General features: G+C 45.0%; 1 protein-coding gene across 3 annotated transcripts in view; it reads left to right on the top strand.

The window, feature by feature from the left end:
* Positions 1-21,633, top strand: part of DRC11 (dynein regulatory complex subunit 11) — a 237,563-nt gene that overhangs the window by 171,734 nt on the left and 44,196 nt on the right. For all 3 annotated transcript variants that reach the window (XM_077155534.1, XM_077155536.1, XM_077155535.1), the window contains exons 14-15: positions 13,155-13,262; positions 17,390-17,589. In XM_077155534.1, coding sequence (XP_077011649.1) covers positions 13,155-13,262; positions 17,390-17,589 — 308 coding nt within the window. The remainder of the gene's footprint in view (positions 1-13,154; positions 13,263-17,389; positions 17,590-21,633) is intronic.

Genomic DNA, 21,633 nt, shown 5'->3' with positions numbered 1-21,633 from the left:
TAGTTCCTCCTCCAGAACAGCTACTAGGAAAGTAGAAACGATACAGAACAGCTCCCAGAGCCACGACAGAGACCAAAAAGACAGTGTACCCCATTCTGGAACGGCTGACTGGCTGGGAGAACCCGCTCCGGAGAGATTGCTGAGGGGCGCGTGCTTCCCCGGGCCGGGGCGGCAGGTGGCCAGAGTCCCTCCCTCCCTCCTTCCCGGGCCAGCTGGGAGAATTGGACAGGCGGTACCCTCAAGCCGTGGCGGCTGGCGCCCCCTGGACCAGCTGGGAGAATTGGATCGGAGATCCCCAAGCCACGGAGAATGGCGACCGGGGTCCCTTCCAAACACGTGGCTCTCCGGTCTAGCTGGGAACGGTGGATAGGCATTCCCCCAGGCCGCGGCAGCTGGCGCCCCCCCGCCACGCTTGGCACCCCGGGCCAGCTGGGAAATTTGGACAGGCGCTCCCCCAAGCCGCGGAGGCCAGTGACCCTCCCCGCGCGCGGATCCCCGGGCCAGCTGGGAGATTCGGATTGGCACACCCCCAAGCCGCTTCGGCAGGCGACCCCCCCTACAGTTAGAGTTTCCCAAAGTTAAAGGAGCCACAGCATCTTTTACTGGTGGGACCCACAGACATATGAGCACCACGAGCGCCACCTACTGGGCAGGATAAGAAAAACAGAGCCCAGAGAGTTCACAGAAAAATCTTTCAACCTGCTGGGTCTCACACCCAGGGAAATCTGATTAAATGCCCAGACGCCAGCAGAGGATAATGGATCACGCTCAGAAAATCGAAGATATGTCCCAATCAAAGGAACAAACCAATAGTTCAAATGAGATACAGGAGCTGAGACAACTAATGCTGAATATACGAACAGAAATGGAAAACCTCTTCAAAAACCAAATCGATAAATTGAGGGAGGACGTGAAGAAGACATGGGCTGAACAAAAAGAAGAAATAGAAAAACTGAAAAAACAAATCACAGAACTTATGGGAGTGAAGGACAAAGTAGAAAAGATGGAAAAAAACAATGGATACCTACAATGGTAGATTTAAAGAGACAGAAGCTAGAATTAGTGAATTGGAGGATGGAACATCTGAATTCCAAAAAGAAACAGAAACTATAGGGAAAAGAATGGAAAAATTCGAACAGGGGATCAGGGAACTGAATGACAATATGAAGCGCACAAATATACGTGCTGTGGGTGTCCCAGAAGAAGAGAAGGGAAAAGGAGGAGAAAAACTAATGTAAGAAATTATCACTGAAAATTGCCCAACTCTTATGAAAGACCTAAAATTAAGATCCAAGAAGTGCAGCGCACCCCAAAGAGAATAGACCCAAATAGGCATTCTCCAAGACACTTACTAGTTAGAATGTCAGAGGTCAAAGAGAAAGAGAGGATCTTGAAAGCAGCAAGAGAAAAATAATCTGTCACATACAAGGGAAACCCAATAAGACTATGTGTAGATTTCTCAGCAGAAACCATGGAAGCTAGAAGACAGTGGGATGATATATTTAAATTACTAAAAGAGAAAAACTGCCAACCAAGACTTCTATATCCAGCAAAATTGTCCTTCAAAAATGAGGGAGAAATAAAAACATTCTCAGACAAAAAGTCACTGAGAGAATTTGTGACCAAGAGACCAGCTCTGCAAGAAACACTAAAGGGAGCACTAGAGTCAGATATGAAAAGACAGAAGAGAGAGGTATGGAGAAGAGTGTAGAAAGAAGGAGAGTCAGATATGATATATAAAATACAAAAGGCAAAATGGTAGAGGAAAATATTATCCAAACAGTAATAACACTAAATGTTAATGGACTGAATTTCCCAATCAAAAGACATAGACTGGCAGAATGGATTAAAAAACAGGATCCCTCTATATGCTGTCTACAGGAAACACATCTTAGACCCAAAGATAAACATAGGTTGAAAGTGAAAGGTTGGGAAAAGATATTTCATGCAAATAACAACCAGAAAAGAGCAGGAGTAGCTATACTAATATCCAACTAATTAGACTTCAAATGTAAAACAGTTAAAAGAGACAAAGAAGGACACTATCTACTAATAAAAGGAACAATTAAACAAGAAGACATAACAATCATAAATATTTATGCACCGAACCAGAATGCCCCAAAATACATGAGGAATACACTGCAAACACTGAAAAGGGAAATAGACACATATATCATAATAGTTGCAGACTTCAATTCACCACTCTCATCAATGGACAGAACATCTAGACAGAGGATCAATAAAGAAATAGAGAATTTGAATATTACTATAAATGAGCTAGACTTAACATATATTTACAGGACATTATATCCCACAACAGCAGGATACACCTTTTTCTCAAGTGCTCATGGAGCATTCACAAAGATAGACCATATGCTGGGTCACAAAGCAAGTCTTAACAAATTTAAAAAGATTGAAATCATACACAACACTTTCTCAGATCATAAAGGAATGAAGTTGGAAATCAATAATAGCCGGAGTGCCAGAAAATTCAAAAATACGTGGAGGCTCAACAACACACTCTTAAACAACGAGTGGGTCAAAGAAGAAATTGCAAGAGAAATTAGTAAAACATCGAGGTGAATGAAAATGAAAACACAACATGTCAAAACCTATGGGACACAGCAAAGGCAGTGCTAAGAGGGAAATTTATTGCCCTAAATGCCTATATCAGAAAAGAAGAAAAGGCAAAAATTCAGGAATTAACTGTCCACTTGGAAGAACTGGAGAAAGAACAGCAAACTAACCCCAAAGCAAGCAAAAGGAAAGAAATAACAAAGATTAGAGCAGAAATAAATGAAATTGAAAACATGAAAACAATAGAGAAAATCAGTAAGACCAGAAGTTGGTTCTATGAGAAAATCAATAAGATTGATGGGCCCTTAGCAAGATTGACAAAAAGAAGAAGAGAGAGGATGCAAATAAATAAGATCAGAAATGGAAGAGGAGACATAACCACTGACCTCACAGAAATAAAGGAGGTAATAACAGGATACTATGAACAACTTTATGCTAATAAATACAACAATTTAGATGAAATGGACGGGTTCCTGGAAAGACATGAACAACCAATTTTGACTCAAGAAGAAATAGATGACCTCAACAAACCAATCACAAGTAAAGAAATTGAATCAGTCATTCAAAAGCTCCCTAAAAAGAAAAGTCCAGGACCAGACGGCTTCACATGTGAATTCTACCAAACATTCCAGAAAGAATTAGTACCAACTCTCCTCAAACTCTTCAAAATAATTGAAGTGGAGGGAAAACTACCTAATTCATTCTATGATGCCAACATCACCCTCATACCAAAACCAGGCAAAGATATTACAAAAAAAGAAAACTACAGACCAATCTCTCTAATGAATATAGATGCAAAAATCCTCAACAAAATTCTAGCAAATCGAATCCAACAACACATTAAAAGAATTATACATCATGACCAAGTAGGATTCATCCCAGGTATGCAAGAATGGTTCAACATAAGAAAATCAATTAATGTAATACACCATATCAACAAGTCAAAGCAGAAAAATCACATGATCATCTCAATTGATGCAGAGAAGGCATTTGACAAGATTCAACATCCTTTCCTGTTGAAAACACTTCAAAGGATAGGAATACAAGGGAACTTCCTTAAAATGATAGAGGGAATATATGAAAAACCCACAGCTAATATCATCCTCAATGGGGAAAAATTGAAAACTTTCCCCCTAAGATCAGGAACAAGACAAGGATGTCCACTATCACCACTATTATTCAACATTGTGTTGGAGGTTCTAGCCAGAGCAATTAGACAAGAAAAAGAAATACAAGGCATCAAAATTGGAAAGGAAGAAGTAAAACTATCACTGTGTGCAGACGATATGATACTATACATTGAAAACCCGGAAAAATCCACAACAAAATTACTAGAGCTAATATGTGAGTACAGCAAAGTAGCAGGTTATAAGATCAACATTCAAAAATCTGTAGCATTTCTATACACTAGTAATGAACAAGCTGAGGGGGAAATCAAGAAACGAATCCCAGTTACAATTGCAACTAAAAGAATAAAATACCTAGGAATAAATTTAACTAGAGAGACAAAAAACCTATACAAAGAAAACTACAAAAAACTGTTAAAAGAAATCATAGAAGACCTAAATAGATGGAAGGGCATACCGTGTTCATGGATTGGAAGACTAAATATAGTTAAGATGGCAATCCTACCTAAATTGATTTACAGATTCAATGCAATACCAATCAAAATCCCAACAACTTATTTTTCAGAAATAGAAAAACCAATAAGCAAATTTATCTGGAAGGGCAGGGTGCCCCGAATTGCTAAAAGTATCTTGAGGAAAAAAAACGAAGCTGGAGGTCTCACGCTGCCGGACTTTAAGGCATATTATGAAGCCACAGTGGTCAAAACAGCATGGTATTGGCATAAAGATAGATATATCGACCAATGGAATCGAATAGAGTGCTCAGATATAGACCCTCTCATCTATGGACATTTGATCTTTGATAAGGCAGTCAAGCCAACTCACCTGGGACAGAACAGTCTCTTCAATAAATGGTGCCTAGAGAACTGGATATCCATATGCAAAGGAATGAAAGAAGACCCGTATCTCACGCCCTATACAAAAGTTAACTCAAAATGGATCAAAGATCTAAACATTAGGTCTAAGACCATAAAACAGTTAGAGGAAAATGTAGGGAGATATCTTATGAAACTTACAATTGATGGCCGTTTTATGGACCTTAAACCTAAAGCAAGAGCACTGAAGAAAGAAAGAAAGAAATGGGAGCTCCTCAAAATTAAACACTTTTGTGCATCAAAAAACTTCATCAAGAAAGTAGAAAGACAGCCTACACAAGGGAGACAATATTTGGAAACGACATATCAGATAAAGGTCTAGTATCCAGAATTTATAAAGAGATTGTTCAACTCAACAACAACAAAAAGACAGCCAACTCAATTACAAAATGGGAAAAAGACTTGAACAGACACGTCTCAGAAGAGAAAATACAAATGGCCAAAAGGCACATGAAGAGATGCTCTATGTCCCTGGCCATTAGAGAAATGCAAATCAAAACCACAATGAGATATCATCTCACACCCACCAGAATGGCCATTATCAACAAAACAGAAAATGACAAGGGCTGGAGAGGATGCAGAGAAAGAGGCACACTTATCCACTGTTGGTGGGAATGTCAAATGGTGCAACCACTGTGGAAGGCAGTTTGGCGGTTCCTCAAAAAACTGAATATAGAATTGCCATACGACCCAGCAATACCATTGCTAGGTATCTACTCAAAGGACTTAAGGGCAAAGACACAAATGGACATTTGCACACCAATGTTTATAGCAGCATTATTTACAATTGCAAAGAGATGGAAACAGCCAAAATGTCCATCAACAGACGAGTGGCTAAACAAACTGTGGTATATACATACGATGGAATATTATGCAGCTTTAAGGCAGAATAAACTTATGAAGCATGTAATAACATGGATGGACCTAGAGAACATTATGCTGAGTGAGTCTAGCCAAAAACTAAAGGACAAATACTGTATGGTCCCACTGATGTGAACCAACATTCGAGAATAAACTTGGAATATGTCATTGGTAACAGAGACCAGCAGGAGTTAGAAACAGGGCAAGATAATGGGTAATTGGAGCTGAAGGGATACAGACTGTGCAACAGGACTAGATACAAAAACTCAAAAATGGACAGCACAATAATACCTAATTGTAAAGTAATCATGTTAAAACACTGAATGAAGCTGCATCTGAGCTATAGGTTTTTTTTTGTTTGTCTGTTTATTTGTTTGTGTCTTTTTTTTTCTTTCTTTTTTACTATTATTATTATTTTTATTTTTTTCTCTATATTAACATTCTATATCTTTTTCTGTTGTTTTGCTAGTTCTTTTCCTAAATCGATGCAAATGTACTAAGAAATGATGATCATACATCTATGTGATGATGTTAAGAATTACTGATTGCATATGTAGAATGGAATGATTTCTAAATGTTGTGTTAATTTCTTTTTTTCTTTAATTAATAAAAAAAAGAAAAAAGAAAAAAAATTTATTTCAACAAATAAATGATAAAAAAAAAAATGATTGGGCCGTGCAATGGTGGCTCAGTGCCAGAATTCTCACTTGCCATGCCCAAGACGTGGGTTCGATTCCTGGTGCCTGCCCATGAAAAAAAAAAAAAGAGAGAGAAAATGATTGGTTACTCTGCAATGGAGTAATAAATAAAACTTCCTTTAAGAAAGAATGAAAATTAATTTATTAAACATTTGATTTATGCATACTTTTTCAGGAAACAACCATTGAATAAGGTTGGATTTCATTATGCTATTTAAGAAATTACCCGCCAATGCCCTGAATCACATTAGTTGTCTCCAAAGGAATTATAGTTGCCAAAGTAATGACAAAAATGTATTGAACACTTACCATGTACCAGGTTCTCTTTTAAGTGTTTCAAGTTTATTAAGTTATTTGGACACAATGATATTAGGTGACTGTATTATTATTCCCATTTCATGGATGAAGAAGTGGAAGCATTATGTGCAAACGTGTTTATGTTCATGAGAGGGTTCATGAACGTCACGTAGTGAGGTTATTGTGGATATTAAAATTAGATATTTCAATATTTAAAATAAGTACAAGTTACTCCTGGAAATGCGTGATTGCAATTTTAATTGTATTTTGATAAAAATCTTTCTGAAGTACATCGCCTATGTCCCTTTCTTAATAAACAGAAAACAATAAAAGTGACATCTTTTTTCTAAAAAAAAAAAAACAAAAAACTCAGGAGCCAACTTGAAGAAGCTCCCTCTGGCCAAAGATGGAGCATTTTGAGTTCCAGTAAGGATAATAAGTATGATGAATTGAAGTTCATAAAATATATTTTAATTCATGAGCCCATAATGATACAGAAGAGTAATTGGTCATCTTAAGAGAATGTCAGAAAACATTTATCTTGAAAACTGGTAAAGCAATAAAAGAATCAAGTATTTATCCAGCTTTTCTTATATTAACTATATCAACAGGTCAGGTAACCAAGTTGTAGATGGGAGATATAACCTTTGAAAAAAATAATTTCAGCTAATAAATGATAATAAAAGTAGAATTAGAATCACTAAGTTGCTCCCTCCAGTGGATTTAGGCTGTGACCATCAGTGGCTGCTAATGTCACAGTGAAAATGAGCCATCACCTGCTTCCAGACGAAGAAAGGCCGTCATGATCTGTGGTTCTGCCGAACGGGTCGAGCCCAGGTCTGATCAGCCTCTGGATCCAGCTGAGCGGAGAACATGGTCCCCTACTCCATGAGGACGCAATCAGCAAAATCCAGGCTGCGGGAAACACCCGGTTCTCTGCCACATACATGATATGGGGAAAATAACTGAGTAAAGGGAACTGGATGGCGAGAAGACCTAAAGGACAAACCACAGTCTCTGAGCATGCACACGTCAATAATTTATACTGTAAAGAAACCTAAGAAGGGGATTATTATACCATGTGAGATGGTACTTAATTTGGGCATGGAGGAGAGAGGTGGGATATGGGGAGGGTGCAGTTCTAGGATGGCTGCCAAATTCTATTTCTTTATCTGGGCTGAGTTACAAGGATGTTTATCTTATAAACAATTCACTAAGCTACACATTTGTTATGGTTTCTGTATCTGCGTTTTATTTTACAGTGAGAAGATTTTTTTTGAATATCTTGGCTTACTCTCTCAAAGAGCCAATTAACTCTTGCCCTATTCGGCCTCCAAGGATGACTGCTTGTGTGTCCTTCCAGGGATTCCAGACTGGCCTCAGCCCCGCCCAGGGGTCCCGGGCAGAAGGGATGCCTGTGTGCTCTGCTCGCTCCCACCAGAAACTGCGGGAGCCCCCGCTGTAATAACGGGGCCTCTTGCTTCCCTGCCCTGCTTGGCTCAGCTCTTTTTACTCCTTGTTGCTTCCAGTGATGCTGATTTTTGTCCTGTGGTGGAGTACATCTGAATCCACATTGTATTCGCAGTTGCAGTGTCCTCTTTAATCTCTCTAAAAATGGCCAACAGTTCTTTCCTAAATATCGACTTATTTTGCAGATTATATGAAAACCTTGTTTTCTCAGTTAAAGCCATATTCGATTTTTTGTTTTAATGCACTGAAAATTCTCCTGGGACATAACCTTTGTTATTTCCTCCTACAACCTTAACCTGAGTTTCTTCATCTTATTAGAGCCGGGCCACGTGGAGGGCTATGCCACAACCCCAGTCTTCGTTCCCTGTGCCCAGAGTTGGCTCTGAGGGATCAGCGGACAGAGGAGAGCTTTGATGTCTGGACAATCATTTGATTATTGATTGCTGGCTCCCCTTGGCTCATTTCTGATGTTGGAACGGACCACCCTGAACCTGCAGTGGCCTTCCCCCACCTGGCAGCACAGACTTCCCTAATTAGGAACTTAAGTCATGGTGCTTACACCTCTTAATCGAATAAGTGCACAGAATTGTAGGACTTCTCTCTGCCTCTGGGAAATGCTCACTTCTTAATGTTCAGTAACTCAGGCTTGGTCTTCTTGTCTAAGAGGATTGATGAGGGAAGGATCCGGGATTTTCACTCACTGTCAGGTCCCCTGACCTTCATTCTGCATCCTGGTTCTTATTGGCCTACTGGAACCCCTGCATGGCCAGTCCGCTCCTCCAGGGCTCAGGCTGCTAAGGCTGACTGCACAAAGCACTCTCACCCTGCAGCTGGACGAGGAGAGCAGAGAGGGCACTGGCTGTGCCTCACCCACGCCCCACCTAGTCGGGGAGAGGGCTGCGCCTTCAGACACAGCACGTGGCCTCTTGGTTTGGACGTTTTCCCACTGCACCTGGAACAATGTAAACAGATCCTGCCGCGTTCCCCACTGTTGGGACGTAAAGTCTTAGGATTTGTCCATCCCACTCTCTTCTAAGCACCATTCCAATCTGGGTACACATTAGAGTCCTAGCAGGTAAGGGCTGCCAGAGAGTGTTCCCTGGGGCACGGAGCTTGGAATGTCCCGTTCCCTGAGGGCAGCCCTCCAGCCTCCTTCCTTGCTCCAGCTCCAAGCACTGGCCTGGTGATGAGTAGCAAGTTCCTGCCACAGTCTCACGAGTGTAAGAAACAGCGCATTTCCTTTTTTTCTTTAAACCATCATGACTTGGCTTCACAATCCCTAACCTGCCAAGGTTATTCAGCCTCCGTCATCATGACGAGGCTCCGCCCCCACCCCAGGTGTTGCAGCGGCCCCCAGCTCGCACACGGTGCCCAGGCGCTGGCACCTCGAAGTGGGCAGGCTCCCCTCGCAGACCCACGTTGTCCAAGCTGCAGGGCTGCTGCCCCAGGTGGCCATGAGTCAGGGTGTCTGCGAGGGCAGGGGGCCTACCTCCTGGTATCTACTTGACCCTGTTCCCTGGGCTACCTGAGCTCAAGGACCCCGTGGCCTGTGTGCCGCTCCTGGGGGGGGTGAGGAATTTCTTGCCCTCCAGGATGCTCAGCCTTTCTATGTCTCAGTCTCCCCAGCCAAAGAATAGGGCTAATACTAGCCACCCCCCATTGAATGGCCGTGAGTGTTAAATGAATGAGTAGTGGAGCACCAGGCCAGGCCAGGCAGAGCACTTGGTAGTTCCTGCCACCGCTGCTGTCGTCGTCTCCCAGTCTTGCAGCCTTGGCTCTTTGCCAGCTAGAGGAAGGCCGCTGGCTTCTTGGGGTCCCTGCTGCCTCCCTCCCTTTCATAACTCAGAACCACAGCGAGGGCTGGCCACCCACGGAGGGGAAAATAGAGGGAGAACAAACGTAGATTAATATTCCCCTGAATTCCCCTGCCGCACCCACAGTTCAATGCCTGCTGCATTTGGTTGAGCCCCCCATCCAGGCCAGGGTCGGATTTCCCCCCCGTCTCTTGGTGTTCCTAGCCTGCCCTGGAGATTGGAAGACTGAGCAGGTTCCCAAAACTCGAATCTGCGAAGATAGGATTTCTGTATCGACCTGTGAAAAGCGCCTGCAGCTCTGGAATGCTTGGAGTGCCCTAATACACAGCGAATGGCGGAGAGGAGCGCACCCACAAGCCCACCTCCGTCCGTCTCTGTTGGGGAACTGAGACCTCTGAACCTCATCCTGGAGCCAGGGTAGCTCGTGGCCCACTGAACTGTAACCCTTCCATGGCTGCAGGAAATTTTAGAAACTCTCAAGTTAACGCACTTGTTTTTAACTGCCTTGCGTGGCACCATCTTCCTTGTTGTTAGAGGACAGTGCTATTTGCGGTCATGCCATGGGCTGGGGGCTGGAGCTGGGGGACTGAAAAGCATGAGCAGGCCTTGTTGGTGCCTCTGGGAGCCGAAAGGCCAAACAGCATAGCCTGTTTTCACGGGGCCCCCTATGGCCCCTCACCCCTTTTCTCTGAGTAACTTCTCAAGAAGTTAGTATTCATAAAGGAAGTACTCCATTCTTCATTCCTTTTCATTCTTGGGTGGAATAACCTGGAAATATAAGAGGTTGAGTCCATTTTCCTTTCTCCAATCATTTTATTTTTTTAAGGTCAAAAACTTGTATTTAGACTTTTCCGGCTGGACTCAGTTTAGATGGTCCCAATTTTGTTGGCAACATGCAAAGCATCATGATCAGGAGCCAGTCAAAGAAGTGTGCCTTCTTCTCTCCGTCAGGCCTGCTCGGGGTGCGGACCACGGCCTCGCCGGTGGCATGGAGCCTTCACAGCCTGTCGGACCCAATGCTGCCGGCCTTGCCGTCCGCGGTGAACACAGCGTGGTTGTCTTCAGTCCCCTTCACGGCTGACTCGGGGGAGCTTGACGGCACGGTGGTCCAGCTGGTTTCTCCTGGGTCACCTTCTGAGACGCAGCCTCTTGGGCCCTGGAACGAGGGTGAAGTGTGGATCTTCTTTCTTCTGTGGCTGTGGACGTATTTCAGCACCGCCTTCTTGGCCTCCAAAGACTTGGCTTTGGCTCCGGTCTGGGGAGGGGCGGAGCTTCCTTCTTCATGTGCGGGGCCGTCTTTGTGCAAAGTCAGTCGTTATTTTTAACTGCGCTCTTACGTTCCTATTCTGCTCAATTATTTTACTCCTTCCTTATTTCTTTTCTTTCCATTGTTCTTGGTTTCCTCGCCTTATTTGGTACCCTCTATCTCAAGCTCTTTTTCTCCTGCAGTTTTCTTCTTCCTTGTCTTGAGGAAGACCTGGCATCTGGGTAGGGGTCTCAGTTAGCCGGGGCTGCTGTGACAACTGCCGCACAGTGGGCGGGCGTAAACAGCAGAAATGCACTGCCTGGCAGTTTGGGGCATAGAAGTGCAAAATCAAGGCATCTGCAGGCCATGCTTTCTCCCGGAGTCAGCGACATTCTGGGGATGGCTGCAGCTATCCCTGGGCTTCCTTAGCTTGTAGAGGTGTCTTTGCCCCTCCCGCATGGCACTCTCATTCTCCTTCTCTGGCTTGTCTTAAGTGATTGCTTCCAAATTTCCTCTAATTGTGAGAATTTCAGCCGTATTAGGATCAACCCCACCTGATTCAGTTTTGCTCATCCAAATAGGGTCCTTAAAGGCCGTCTTAACAAATGAGTGACATCCACAGGCCAGGGCTCAGGACGTGAACGTACGTCTGTAAGTGACATGATTCGATCCAGCCCAGCAGGGAATCTGGAACTTTCTAAGTTTCAAATGAGTGAATGGGGAAGGGTTTTATCTCCATCATGCCAGACAACAGCAAGGCATAGGCATGTGTTTTCAAATGCGTCTCATGATTTCACAGGTGGCCCAGGATGGTTGTGTCCTTCCCCCTACCAGATCCAATGCCCATCCATTCGACTTACTATAATGTGTTTAAATAAAATCTGTTAGTTCTAGAAAACATGGTACATCTGGATATTAATATGAATTTACTCAAGCAGGAAAACTGAGGTCACTTTCATATCTCCTCTAATGTCATGTTTACTGGCAGTAAGCACTGCATTTAATGGTTGCAACAGGACCTCTTCCTTCTCTAGTGCAGACTAAATTAACCACTCTTCTATTTATTACTGGCTCATTAAAAAGCACGGGTATCTGAAGCCATAATAGATGCTTCCTTTACACTCACTCCCCTGAGCAGTGCCCACTGTCCTTGCCAAGGACATTTTTCTCACGTGAGGCTTTGAAAGGCTGCCCTCTGCAACACAGCAATCGTTATTTCACTTTCTTAGCATTTGAAAATGCTTAAAGGATTTTGATATTTTCAGTACTTATATGTTCATATACACAGAAATGTGCATATCGTATTTATCATATATATGTAGCGTTGAAAGCTCTGCAAAACCAGTATTTGTTATGGAAAGAAAGGGTCAGAATAAAAAAATATCAAGACACCGTGATAATTCCATGAGTATTTTGACTCCAGGTTCAAGTACATAATCAAAAGAGAATCACCTAAGCATGTAAAGGTTCTGATCTCCCATCCTCATGACAAATGGAGACAGCCAAACTAATTTTCTTGGTGACCTTATCTAAATTAGTTAGAAAATAACAGTTCAGATTTATTACTAGTTACAATTAAGTCCTTTGATACCTTCTAATTAAACCATGAAGATTTATTTCAGTATTAGTCCTTTGGTAATCCTTTAAAAAATGATAAAAATGTCAATGAATATGACCCTCAAAAGGAGACATTTCTATTTATCCTAAATTAGACTCACACCCTTCCTTTCAAATGACTGCATTTTAGATTCAGATTTACACTGTTCCAATACAAATTTCACATTGATCTTAGATTATTTTAAAATGTGTGCAAATGTTAAACATAGTCTCTTAGACTATGAATAAAGCAGACACCATTAGTTTTGTCTTCTTTCTATGACCCTCATTTTAGAACTTTGTCCTTCTTCACACAACCCAATATTTGAAGATTATGTTTAAACTTTGAGATGGTTACGATTAGCCCATATAATTCCCAGTTAACCATGTTAACCAGTGCAGCAATCCTTTCTCAAGTGGACAGCTTTTCTTCAAGCCTTCGTCCAAGCAAAGGTGCATTTCTTCATAATGACACCCTGTAATAGGATTATACTGACTCAGAGACGTTAGATTTGCATTCTGTGTTAATCTTGCGAGGGCCAGCTTCCCGCAGCTCTCATTTATTTATTTACGTTCTGTTTCTTTCTGCCCAGGTGAGTACAGCTACCTGGGGACCAGTCTTCGCCAGGTCTCCATAGAACCCATGCCTTCCCTCCTGGATGTCAGACAGCTCATCACCTTGTACGGAGTCCTGCCTTTAGGTAAAGACCCAACCTGCACCCTTGTGCATTTTCTACAAGCAGGGTGCAGTGCCTGCAGGCCTTGATGGTGGGGTTCCTAGTGAGAATTTGGAGTGAGGATGGCTTCATTTCAGTAGTACATCCAAGAGCTCACAGAAGCGTATCACCAGAGAGAGCCCTTCTGCACCGTCTTTGAACGCCCATTGGCAGTTCTGGGCTGGAGGTCCTCGAGACAAGCATCTGGCAGAGAGAACAGTTGAAAGGAACACCCACAATTCAAATTCATGAAATCTGGAGAAAGGGTGGAGGTTATGATGTGCCTTTTACAGATGGGTCTCTGTTACTGGGTCCTTAGCAGGGTTGGCATGTAAGGAAGCAGTGGAAGCAGATTTTGTCACTGTAAAGGAACGCCTTTAGGGTTCAGCCAGCTTCAGCCCGTCCACTCTAACCGCCCAATAATGCCCCAGGACTGTTTTGCAGACAGACACACCGAGTTCTGGGGGGGACAAGGGATGGGGAAGCCATACTCTATCCCTAACAGGATGTCTCTTCTCTTCCTTCACTTTCACTTTTTGTGGCTATGCAGGATGGCCTGAGTTTGTTGGGGCAGGAGCAGAACCTCCAGCCAGGGCTGTGCCCTGATGGCCATCCCTAAGCAGAAACTGGTTTTTGTTCCCTTTCATTTGATTTAGAATGGAAGGCGGGAGTAGTGTGGGCACTGGTGTTTCTCCCCTGGACATAAATAAGAACTTAAACCTACTTTCAGGTAATATTTAATTCCTCCATTGAGTTACTGTCACAAGTAGCCACTGGAATTGGGGTCAACATAAATAAAATATGCATAAATAAATTAGACCTCAAGCTCAGCACATGGCAATGAAAGATGGTAAAACAAAAAGCGCCCTAACAGATACGCGTGCGGTGAACTGCACATTCTCCACATGGGTGTCCGCAATGGTGAACAGAGTACTGTTTCCATGCCAGCTTCCGAGCATCACGAGAAGCGCCCTGGGACACATCCTAAGGACCCAAGTCCCTAAAGGCCAGCCATGCTTCCCAGCACCAAGGGGTGCTGCTGGCATGGTGATGGGGTGCTGCCAGCACAGTGACAGGGGCGTCCCATCCTCGTGATGGAGGTTTCCGTGTTTGGGAAGCATCAACAGGCTGGATGGATGAAGGACCTGCACAGATAAGTCTCCGGGCATTGAAATTCCATGAGCTCAGCACCCCGTTAACTGCATTTGTGGCCCAGCTGGCTCAGGTGACCTTGGCAGGCGCCTGTGTGGGACTAATTGGCCTCTCCTTGCCATGGGCCAGAGGAGCCACCGCCGCCACCACTCCCCGGAGCTGCCCAGGGACCAGGTTTCAAGAGCCTCATCCTGGCCGGGCACGAAGCCAGCACTGTTGGGTAAGAGAACACCCAGCAAGTCTGCGGTCAGCACCCGCCCTTCTCCCCCGAAGGAGGCTGCCCCCCAGCACATCAGGGGAGGAGAGGGAAGGAGGGAGAGCGCCCACTGAGCAGAAATGGGGTTACGTGGCCATTCGATGCTGTGATCTTATTTCCTGCCACACCCCGTCGAGGTGGACACTATCCCATTTTTACAGATTACTGAGCATCTCTGAGGTGTGATGACCTTCCTAAAGCCACAAGACTGCTAAGTAGGAGACCTGGATTTAGGACATGGGACACTGGTCTCCTTGTTACCTGTAACCCACCAAAGTTGGAAAGGATTTCTGCACCACCACCTGGGGATTTCAGATACCTTTTAGGGATGTGTGAATCCTGTCCAGTCATCGTTGAAGGGCAGAAGGGCAGGGAGAGTCACCGGCACAGTGATGGGGGTGCTGCTGGCATGGTGACAGGGTGCTGCTTGCACAGTGACAGGGGTGTTGCTGCCACAGTGACAGGGTGCTGCTGCCACGGTGACAGGGTGCTGCTGCCATGGTGACAGGGTGCTGCTGGCACAGTGATGGGGTGTTGCTGGCACAGTGACAGGGGTACTGCTGCCACAGTGACAGGGTGCTGCTGTCACAGTGATAGGGTGCTGCTGTCACAGTGATGGGGTGTTGCTGGCATGGTGACAGGGGTGCTGCTGGCACGGTGACAGGGGTGCTGCTGCCACAGTAATGAGGATGCTGCTAGCATGGTGAGAGAGGTGCTGCCGCCACGGTGATCAGGGTGCTACTGGCACAATGACAAGAGGTACTGCCGGCATGGTGACGGGGTGCTGCCAGCACAGTGACAGGAGCGTTTGGGTGCTGTTGATTCCCAAACTCCCCAGGCCCCTCCACCCACCCTTGCCCTGCCTTGGTCTGGTCCACTCTCCAGGGGTCACCTGGGCCCCAAGGGCAGATGCTTTCCTGAGCAGCCTTGGTGACCATCCCCTTCCTTCTGAAAAGCCACTTCATCATGTATGTTACCACACTCTCCAGGTTCTCTGTGCCCCTTAACGGCACCTCCTCTGCCTTGCCGCTCTCCCCTCTTAATGCCTCTTCAACAGGAGTCTGTCCCTGGCTCTGTCCTCCCCTCCCTCCGTGCCACACCTCCCCCCCCAGGAACTTCTCCTGGCCTCTTGGCTTCAGCCAACACCCTTGGCACAGCTGCAGCTCCCTCCCTCCTTCTAGGACCCCCTGGCTGGCACCACAGCTGCAGCTCCCGCCCTCCTTCTAGGACCCCCTGGCTGGCACCAGTCTCCCACCCCACCCCACCCCTTGCTTCCCAGTACTGTCCTGATGTCCCACCAAAGCCTGTGGTCACTGTGTCCCCTGCGGTCGCTGTGTCCCCCTGCCTGGAGTCTACCTGCACACCCCCTCCCGCTGCATGCTCCACTTCTGCTCATTTTTCAGAGGCCTGTTCAGATGCCGCCACCTCCAGGAAGCCCTGCCCTGCTCGCAGATTCTGTTTTTTCTCTGAACTTTCTGTAGCCGGCACCCTCTGTGCCTTGTTCACCTCCCCTTCCAGTCAAGTCTGTTCGGGTCTTAGCTCCTGTCCTCGCAGAACTTCCACATAGCAAGTCCTGGTCTCTTCCATGCTTGTGTCCCTGGCACTCCCAGCCAGGGCCTCCCCCGAGCTCAGAGGCCGCTGTGGAATGGCTGTCAGGACTTCCATCACGGAAGAAAGATGCCTTCTCTTCCTTCGTGGAAGACGGTGTCTCCTTATCATTTCGCCCAAAAGTACCCCTCACTGGCCATTTCATTTCATTTCATCTTAAAGAGAAGTTACTCAGTTGAACTATTTTCTAAGTTTATGTGGAATATGCTAGGCAGCAGTAAAAACCATCTAAATTTCTTAGAGCTCTTCAGTTATGCAAGAAAATAGAAAAGGAGAACATGATATGTAATTATAATGCCGACATGTTTACAGCTGACCCAAGGGTGCCCCGTAGTTGGCCAAAAACAAAGGAGCGTGGTGGTGGGTGTTTCCATTCCGCACTCCTAAGCTTCTGATTCAATTCCCTGCGACTCTAACTTAGTGCCCCCAGGCCCCTGTGTCCAGCACCCAAGCCCGAACCCTGTCCTGGGCTCTAGGGGGCAGACAGCCTCCCCGAGAGCACAAGAGTGGCTGTGTAGTAACTCAAGTCGCTTTGTGATCGTTGCTAGCAGACCCCACCCTACCGAGAGGCGGGAAACCAGGCAAGGGGAGAGAGTGGAGGCAGCCGGCTTCTCGGTCTTGATTTTCCCCTTTATCTCATCAGATGCAGGAAGTGCTTGGAAACAGGGTTCTGCTGCCTAGTATTTACATTACTAAGACCCATATTACTAAGGTCCAGGCTTTCTAAGGATGTAAAACTGCTGATGACAGAGCTACCCCTCTCCAAAAACAAACAGGCAAGCCCCAGAGCCAGGGGCAAGCTGGTGCAGGCATGCTCGTGTTTGGGGGAAATGCAGGCGTGCAGTGGAGGGGTGGAGAGAGGCGTAGTGAGGACCCTCAGAGGCCCCACGGCCCCACTCTGAGCGCTGACGTGCGAATTGAGGTGCCCAGAACCAGCCGCCATGGCCGATGTGCCTCTGGCCAGAAGTGCTGCCTTCGCCTTTTATCACTCCCAGAAACCGGGGCCCCCAGTCAGGTAATGGCCTTGAGGCCTTTCCGTCTAAAACCACCTGTTTTCTCGGCCAGACCTTAGAGCCTTTGCTTCCGGCTGTTCTAGGTTCTGCATCCGTGCACGAGAAAGCGCCTCTGGTGAAGTCGCTGCTGCTGGCCGGGCCTTCCGGGGTGGGGAAGAAAATGCTGGTTCACGCCATCTGCACCGAGACAGGAGCTAACCTCTTCAACCTGTCTGCCGCCAACATCGCTGGCAAGTACCCCGGGAAGAGCGGCCTCCAAATGATGCTCCACGTCGTCTTCAAGGTAGCCCCACATTCCTCAGTTTCCAACTCGGCCTCTTCTCTCCAGTGACATTTGCAAGTCTCGTGTTGGCGGTTCCTAGGAGGTCATTTCCATTAGAGTTCCCATCACGTCCTCCTGTCAGTTACTTCATTATTGCATCTGGCCGAGCAGCCGACAATTAGAAACAGCTCCTTTCTTTGCTTAAAAGCAACCCCCCCACACACTGTACCAATGAAATCAGCCTCCTTCTGCAGAGCACTCCTTCCTGAAACACTTGCAGTTCTCACTAGAAATCACAGCTGTGCTCCCTGTTTTCAGCCCACCTCACTCCAAAAACCGGCATCAGGCATTTGCATTTTCGGAGATTCTTTCTCACATGGCAGGAAGCACCAAGCAGTGGTAGCTTCTGCATATCAGCCCGTCACGCAGGCATCGCCAGGAGCCCACGGGGGGCCAAGCTGACCCCGGTAATGGAAATGCTGGGTTACATCATTGCAAGGTCAGAGGGCAGAGTGACATGAAAGGTCAGAGTCACTGACTGGCTGTGTGACCTTGGATTTGCTCTTAACCTTCCATTTTCCATCACCTGAATGAAGGAGCCGGACCACGTGATGCTGAGGGTCTCTGCGGCTCTAAAGCAGCGATGCTCCGACGTAGTTTATGTAGATCAATGATGGATGATGGATAGATAGACAGACAGACATGAGAGATGGATAGATAGATATAGATACACAGAGACAAACATACACACATACACACATAGGCTCAAGGACCAGCGAGTTGTAAAGACTTAATACAAAATATTTACATTTGACATTTAAAAATTACAGAATTCAATTATTTGCTGAGTACCTCGAAGTTATCATTATGCTTTTAATTCACTTTTGGTTGTTAGAATGCCAGATAAGCCAGCTTTCACTATATCAAAGCGTATATAACAGCAAGGGTTATCCTACAATCCAGGCTTGAATTTGGCTCTGCATCTGCTTTCCAGAGGGTTAAAGCACCGGGGATGATTATAAACTAAACAGTTACCGACAGGAATGTTTCTTTTTTGGTGTGATCCTAACAGCCAAAGGTAAGCAAGTGAAGGCATCGGATTGCTTTCCTTAGGCACACACAGTCCACACTGCTGCAGGGAGTTAAGACTTTCTCCATGCCCCTTTCTCGTGGGCTTGTTGTGAAGGAATCCGGGGGGGGGGGGAGAGAGTACTGAAGTGCTGGGAGGTGGGAGAGGGAAAGTGGGGAACAAAGGAAGGGCTGGGGTCTTGCTTTCTTATTCATTCTGATGACACCTACCATTTCATTGGCGTGTTTGCTCCATTTGCATTAGATGTGATCGTTGATACTGTTGAGTTAGACCTGCCATTTCATGATTTATTCTCCATTTGTCCCATTTCATTCTTTATTCTTCTTCTTCTCCATTCCTGCCTTCTCTGGGGTTTACTCGGTGCTTTTTAGTATTCCATTTAGTATTTTAGTATTCCATTTAAATTCCTCTACTGTCTTCTTTAGTGGTACTTCTTTATTTTCTTTCTCTGGTTGTACATGGATTGCAAAAGGCATTCTTATTACCACCTACTTAGAATTAATATTGTACTATTTTACAATATATGTAAGAACCCTGCAACACCATAATATATTTACCTACCCCCTGTCCCCTTTAGCTTTTATTAGCATACATTTTACATCCAGAGGGTTATAAAGGCCACAGTAGAATGCTATTATTTTTTGCATTAAACAGTTATTTTTTCTTTTAAAGAAAGAAGGGGAAAAAAGACATTTTTAGATTTATCCACATATTTACTATTTCCAGTGCTCTTTATTCCTTCCTGTAGAGCCAGGCTCCCACCCAGCATCATTTCCCTTTCAACTGAAGCCTTCCTTTTGCATTACTTTTAGTGCCAACCTGCTGGCAAAAATTCTCTTGGTTCTCATTTCATTTCTCTTAAAATATCATTCCTTCACCTATACTTTAGAAAAATATTTTTTCCTAAATATAGAATATTGGGTTAACAGCTTTTTCCTTCAGCATTTTAAAGATCCCATTCCATTGTCTCCTGGCCACCATTGTATCTGATGAAAACTATCAATTATTAGAATAATTTTGCAATATATCATTATTCTCTGGATTCTTGTGAGATTTTCTTTTTGGTGTTCATCAGTGTGACTATGAGATACCTAGGTATTCTTTATTTATACTATTTGCGTCTCGTGCTCGCTGTATCTCTAATATATGTTTTAAACCAAATTTGAGAAATCTTTATTACTGTCACATACTTGTCTGCCCATTCTGTCTCTTTTCTTCCAGACACCCCAGGTGCATATATAATTGACTGCTTAATATTGCTCCAAAAATCACTGAGATTCTATTTCACTTTTTCAACCATTTTTCTCTCCACTTTTCACGGTGGATGATTTCTATTTATCTGTGTTCAAGCTCACTGACCATTTCTTCTGCCTTTTCCAATCTATTGAGCTGATCTCTTGGATTTTTTTATTTCAGATACTTTGATTTTCAGTTCTAGTATTTCCACGTGATAAGTCTTATTAGTTTTCATTTCACTGTTGCAATTCCCCATCTCTATCTTTTCCTTTAAGCCCTTGAACTTAATGGCTGCCTTTTAGCCCTTCTCTGCTAATCCCAATACTGGGTCATCTTGATATCTGTTTTATCTGACTGCTTTTTCCTTGACCCTGTAGCACATTTTTTCTGGTTTTATTTTTGTTTTTGTTTTTTTCATATGATTGCTAATTTTCTATCCAATATTAGACACCGGTATTATGTTGTGGAGGCCCTGAAGCACACTGGGTTTTGTTCTAGCCAGCAGTTAAATGACTGAAGCATGAACCTGCAGAGGGTTTGTTTGCTGTTTTGTTAGTGTGGGTCTGTTTGGTTTTTCCCTTATCCAAGGTAAACATAGTCATCCTAGGACACAGTCTTTCCTTTGGAGTTTCAGTGGAGAGCTTGAGGTGTTTCCAAGCTCCTCTCACTTGGCAGCAGCTGAGAGATCTGTTCAATTCATTTAATTTTCCAGCTGCTGCTTCCCACTGGGAATCCCCCATCCATGCACACAGCAGAGGTTAGCCGGGGACCTGAGGTGAGCTGGAATCTGAAGCCAGGCAGCTTGGCCCCCAGCCCCCGGTTGTGAACACTCGGTTCTTCAGAGGAAAAGGAAAAGTAGTCCGTCCTCGTGCTCAAAAGAACAACTAAACTCATTCATTCTCAACACCGGATTTTGTTTATAGCATTGCCGAGTAATAGGCCAAAGCACAGAGATATAAAAATGCTAGCATTTACTGAGTGTCCATATACCCCAAACCCTGTTCTACTCTTCAGTATATGTTAGCTCATTTTATCCTCTCAACAGCCCTGGGAGGTAGACGCTATTGTTTCCCCCATTTTACTGATGAGAAACCAGAGTTCAAGCAAGTTTCCTGGGTGGTGATGCTGGGATACGGCTACACACAGTCTGGCTACAGAGGCTCCAAGCTCAATAACTGAACTAAACACCCTCTAATTCAAGTAGCTCTGAATGAGACCTCTCTTCTCCACCCCACCACATGGCTCAGTAGCTCTGGAGGGAATCTAGGACAGAGCCCGTGGCATGGGCATGATGTTTTCACTCTCAAAACTATGCTGTGCTTTGGAGAGGTTTTGTCTTGATTTAGACATAAGCTACCTTGGCATTTGTTGGAATGATTACCAACTCATATTATGTAGCCCAAAACATGCCGAGTATCAGATTATCAACATGTGGAACTACACATTTCTCCACCGAGGTCCCCCCGTGTCAGAGTGCCTGGCACACACCTCATTAAACGTCACCTTCATTGTGTACCTAATTGATTAATGCAAGACCCAGAGGCCTCAGGAGTGGGAGTCTTTCAATTAAAAATGTTGCGTCCTAAGTTCTGGCATGACTGACAGAGCAGCTATCTGCACTGCAGAGGGGTGTTTGCTTTTAATTAACCGAAGGACTTTATGCTGTGCGGGTGAGGCAGTGGCGGGAGCTGGAGTGTGTTGACGGGTCCTGTGTGCCATTAGAACTAGCTATGGGTCCA

The sequence above is a fragment of the Tamandua tetradactyla genome, chromosome 3 (assembly GCF_023851605.1).
Source record: "Tamandua tetradactyla isolate mTamTet1 chromosome 3, mTamTet1.pri, whole genome shotgun sequence".
Classification (NCBI taxonomy): domain Eukaryota; kingdom Metazoa; phylum Chordata; class Mammalia; order Pilosa; family Myrmecophagidae; genus Tamandua; species Tamandua tetradactyla.
The sequence above is the reverse complement of the archived record's forward strand: the minus strand, read 5'-3'. Positions and strand labels throughout refer to the sequence as shown.